This window comes from Halichoeres trimaculatus, unplaced genomic scaffold (genome assembly GCF_033239565.1).
Source record: "Halichoeres trimaculatus isolate MK-OKI-2021-1 unplaced genomic scaffold, fHalTri1.1 fHalTri1_scaffold_23, whole genome shotgun sequence".
Taxonomy (NCBI): domain Eukaryota; kingdom Metazoa; phylum Chordata; class Actinopteri; order Labriformes; family Labridae; genus Halichoeres; species Halichoeres trimaculatus.
The window spans coordinates 22,143,942-22,149,089 of NW_027437201.1; the positions used below are offsets into that span (position 1 = coordinate 22,143,942).

The window sequence follows — 5,148 nt, forward strand, 5'->3', positions numbered from 1 at the left end:
GTGTCCCCGCCCTCCTGAGCTATTCTAGACCCGCGAAACACGCGAATACAGACACACACACCACAACACCTTGTTCTTTAATTTCAGGTTAATCCTTAGAAAGTGGTACCTGGAGGTTTTCAAGGTGCGGAATAGCTCCTTACTCGAGTATGATAAAGAAACCGGAAGGATACCAATCAGTAAATCTCCATCTTTCTAAAACGTGACTGTGATAAACTCTACTAAAGTGGATGGAAACCACGATTCCAGCTGTCAGGTGTTGTGCCATAAATTTATTGTTTGTCAGAACCGCCCGCGGGAGCGCGCGCAGGCTGCCAAATCTATTGATCATCTTGCGTGCCAAAAAGTGATCCAGGCTCCTGCTTTGACTCAGATATTTACTGTACTTTAAAGTGGTCTCATTTTGTTCTAGGGAGTGATATTGAATAGTTTATAGTGAGTGTTTTCCCCCCACTCTGGTGCATAATAACGCAAATGTATGCGTATACAAGTACAAATATTTTTCTTTTCTTTTTCTTTTTTTCTCCTTCTTTCCTTTTATTGTATTGATAAAGTTATTTAAAAAATGCTACAAATTTAAATATATAAAAGGATTTTAATATTCTTTTATTATTTTTGTGTAGATATACAAATATATTTTTTTCTTCTTTTCCCCTCTATTTAATCTAATAATTAATTTTAAAAATATAGTTTTTATATATATAAATCAATGCCAGATTTTGACAAATTTGCTCCTCTAATGTGTCACAGTTTTTTTTAATCTGTTAACATGGATCATCATAGTACTTCTATTTGCGTGTTACATCGGTTTCCTGCTGAAAGCAACAGCTGCAGACTGGAGAAACTGAGCGGTACAACTTTTACGCGCGCTCCCGCGACTTTTTAATCAGTTTCTGGCAGACAATCACTTTATGGCACAACACCATCACTTTAACACGGACAGATCAGCTCGGCTGTTAAATATGTTCCGCATATGAAGAGTTTCAGCTTCCTCATGTTATGATCTGGCAGAAATGATTCCTCCTAAGAGCTCCAGGTTTTTAGACTTCAACATTTCAGGGAAAGAATTAAAACCCACAAACAATACAGTCTGTGTTATCAAAGTGATAGAGTCAACATCTTGTAATGATTAACTGTCACTCTGCGGACTGAATACTTCCGCATCCTGATGAAAATGTAAACGTTTGAATGAAACAGGATTAACTCTCATTTCTCTGCGCGTGTGTCACCTGGATTCATCCCAGCAGCCTCACAATACCCGCGCATACCTGTGTACCTATTCTGAACCCTGTGACAGGATCCGTGTCCCACATTTCAATGTGACCTGAGTCCGCCATACCATCATGATAGCGCTGCACGGCTGCCGTATCCTCACACACATAGACAGAGGAGCGCGTGCGGGGTTCCAGTCCTTATCAGAGCGCGAGACACTTTACACGGCGCGAGAGAAAAGTCACTTTGAGCTCGAGCTGAAGCCACAGAGGTAATTTAACACTTTCTTTATTAACATTTTCTGTCTAATCTGCCTCTTTTGGCTCATTATGTCAGGGTTTAAACTGAAAATGAAAAGATGAGACAGAAAGCTTCGCATGTTTGAAAGTGATAACACCAATTAAAACTTAATCCTCATATTTCTTTAGTGTTTTTCCTCTTTAATGAAATATATTAATCTGATAGATGAACAGCCGTGAACCTTCTGAAGAGAAACAGAAAGCGTGTTGGTGTTTCAGACCTGCTGAATGAGGATATTGATGAGCTGTCTCTGAATCACTCCACATTATTTCCGTATTTGCTGATCGCTCTTTCTGATCCATTGTTGCTGTTATCAGTCGCTTTTTTCGATGACCAGCAGCTGTAATCTTTAAACCTATAATAGAGAATAGCCCGGGGAAAGAATCTGGGTGTTCAACATTTCTAGAAACATCTTTGCAGTGCTGCATGCAGCCTCTTAAACCTCCCCTGCGCATCTCAAGGTCTGCTTCAACATGAAGTGTGTGCGCTCAGTCTGATCCAGCCAGAGACTCGTTTTCAGAGCCTGGAGAGACAGATTCTTCATCCTGACACCCATCCAATCCTTCCATGCTTCCTCTTACAGATACAGAAGTGAAAATGGCCGATGAAATCCAGACCAAACTTCAGAACTACCGCACTGCTCCCTTTGACGCCAGGTTCCCCAACTCAAACCAGACCAGGAACTGCTGGTCCAACTACCTAGGTAAGACTGGGTCAAGGTCAAAGCAGGTTACTGGGGGGACATACAGGTCTATTTTCTTTAAACAAGTACAGACATAACAGGGGTTTTCAACCTGCGGCTCTTTGTCCTTTTTGCAGTGGCTACTTGTTGCTTTAAAAAATATTATTTAAAAAAAAGTTTTTATTTTTCTAGCAGTGTATTGATGATTAAAGACAATGACACGAAAAAAAAATCATGGGTAAAAATTTCGTAATGATGTAATGTTTGATTAATTGAACAATATTATCAATAGTATCCAATAAAAAAATATTTCCAAAATTTAAGTACTTTTGCAAAATTGTTAAATTTCATTTATTCGATAAGAATTTCAAATTTTTAATTTTTTATGAATCTAATTTTTTTTTTTTTTTTTAATTTTTGACGTTTCAATTTTACCAAAGTTTTTAATTTTTAAAAACATTTTTTGAAATTTCATTTTTGGAAAATTCTTTTTTGATCTTTTTTTTTTTTCAAAGTAAATTTTTACGTTACAAAAAGAATTGCATAATTAAAAAAAAAAAAAAAAAAAAAAAAAAAAAAAATATATATATATATATATATATATATATATATATATATATATATATATATATATATATATATATATATATATATATATTTGTATCATTTTTTTGAAAGTGTTTTTTTATTCATTTTTGAAAGTTTAATTTTTATGTTTCAAAGTAAACTATTACATCACATATAGAATAACATAATTTCAAAAATCTTTTTTGTTTACATAATTATTTACTAAATTTTGATTATAGTGTTCTATACATTTTTATCAATTCTTATCGTTAAAGATAAAGTAGATTTTGTGTCTCAGGAGTGACTCTAACTCAGGTGAGCTGAGGGTAAATGGGCTGCATACCCCTGGACATGAAGAACTGACTTTAGCTACAGTAAAATGTTTGATTTTTACACTTTAAATTTTATCAAAATATTAATGCTACGTCAGGTTAAAGACTGTATGCACCTTTGAAAACCTGACACAGCCCACCTGGGGGCTTTACACATGTTGATCCCTGACTCCTGCAGGTAATCCTGGAGGGGATTTTGCGACACGCCCCTTTTTAACCTGGATTAAGAGCAGGAGGGTTTGAAAATATTCACTCCTGTTATTGTTTGTCTATCAACAGACTATCACAGATGCCAGAAAGCTCTGGAAGCCAAAGGCGTGGACGTCGCCCCCTGTGATTGGTACAAGAGGGTCTACAAATCTCTCTGCCCCATCTCCTGGGTAAAAACAATTATGTTTCATTATGTAAGAGAACAGAGCAGCCACAAAGCAAACGAGAGAGTAAACAGAAATGTCAGAAACACATGTGCTGCTTGAGTTTGTTCAGCAGGGGTCAAACTCTGCGTCCCTCACATTCCTGTGAGTCTGCTCCGTCCTGAGAATCAAAATAAAATCAGCATCAGGACAGAATTAGACATTCACAGTAAATGTTTCTCAGCCACGTTCGGAGATGTTATTTTTGGAGCCTGTGCAAGTTAAAAATGGACTCAAATTTTCCCTCTTTATGTCTCCGATTAGATCCAGAAATGGGACGACCAGAGGGAAGAGGGGACCTTCCCAGGGAAAATCTGAGCCTGCCATGTCCAAAGCTGTGGTTCTGCAGGAATGTAATCTTTAATGGTGGGAGATGATGTAGCCCCATCACCGCCTTTGAACTACTGACGCTCTGCTCTGTAACTGAAGAATCATTCCTCATACGTAACGTGAAATGTGCAGCAGAGTCTGTATTAAAGGATCTCAGGAGATATTTAAGTCACTAACTCGACTGAAGAGTGTTTCTTTATCCCAGGGGTCTGCAACCTTTACTTTCAAAGGAGCGGTTTAGCCTTAGGTCACCTGGAGTTAAGTCATTCAGGAGCCAGAAAGTCTACTTTATCTCCACAATGAAGACGGTAAAATGGACAAAACTCCATGAATAATTAAAATCTATTGGATAATTGTCTAAACAAGAAGATTTTTGGAATGTATGCAATTCTATATGTGATGTGATAATTTCTTATCATAATTATTATTATTTAAAAAAAGGGAGGGGGGGAGGTTATCAAGTATAAGATTTTGAAAAAAAAAGCAAAATTAAAAAAAAAAAAATCAAATTGATATATATATATATATATACATATATATATATATATATATATATATATATATATATATATATATATATATATATATATATATATATATATATATATACATACATATGTATATATATATATATATACATATATATATATATATATATATATATATATATATATATATATATATATATATATATATATATATATATATATATATATACATATATATATATATATATAAGAAATTTGAAAACATGAAATCTTAAAAAAAATTGAAATTAAAAAAAATGAAACTTAAAAACATTCCAAAAATTTGACAAACCAGAAAATTGAAAGTATTTTTGCAAAAAACATATGAAATTTATAAAGAATATATTTTTGAAAAAAACAACAAAAAATAATAAAAAAATTTATTTAAAAAAATTTAATCTAAAATCATGAAATCTTAAAAAAAGATTTTTAAATAAATTAAATTATGAAACATTTCAAAAATTGAAAAAAAGGAAAATTGAGAATATTTTTGCAAAAAACACATAAAATTTCTAAAAAAAATAAAATTTTGAAAAAAACAACAAAAAAAAAATATTCTTTTAATTTTTATCTTAAAAATAAAATCTAAAAATATTAAATCTTAAAAGGTTGAAATTTAAAATAAATTAAATTATAAAAACAATCCAAAATTTTGAAAACAAGAAAACTGAAAAGAACAACAGCAACAACAAAAAAAAACATATTACATGTTGACCACTGTGATTGGTTCAAGTGAGGATGTGAGGGCACAACAGTTAAACAAGTAAAGAAAAGATCTACAAATG

At 33.1% G+C, this 5,148-nt stretch overlaps 1 protein-coding gene across 1 annotated transcript; it reads left to right on the top strand.

Moving 5' to 3' along the window:
- Positions 1-1,128: 1,128 nt before the first annotated feature.
- cox6b1 (cytochrome c oxidase subunit 6B1) lies at positions 1,129-4,000 on the top strand. Its single transcript, XM_074663549.1, has 4 exons — positions 1,129-1,483; positions 2,096-2,215; positions 3,373-3,473; positions 3,771-4,000. Exons 2-4 carry the CDS (start codon positions 2,110-2,112, stop codon positions 3,822-3,824), a joined length of 261 nt encoding a protein of 86 aa, XP_074519650.1. The 5' UTR covers positions 1,129-1,483; positions 2,096-2,109; the 3' UTR covers positions 3,825-4,000.
- The last annotated feature ends 1,148 nt before the right edge of the window (positions 4,001-5,148 follow it).

Coding starts and splice junctions, on each gene's coding strand:
- cox6b1 (XM_074663549.1), top strand. CDS start 2,110: ATGGCCGATGAAATCCAGACCAAACTTCAGAACTACCGCACTGCTCCC. Junction 2,216..3,372: donor CTGCTGGTCCAACTACCTAG/GTAAGACTGGGT, acceptor GTCTATCAACAG/ACTATCACAGATGCCAGAAA. Junction 3,474..3,770: donor CTCTCTGCCCCATCTCCTGG/GTAAAAACAATT, acceptor GTCTCCGATTAG/ATCCAGAAATGGGACGACCA.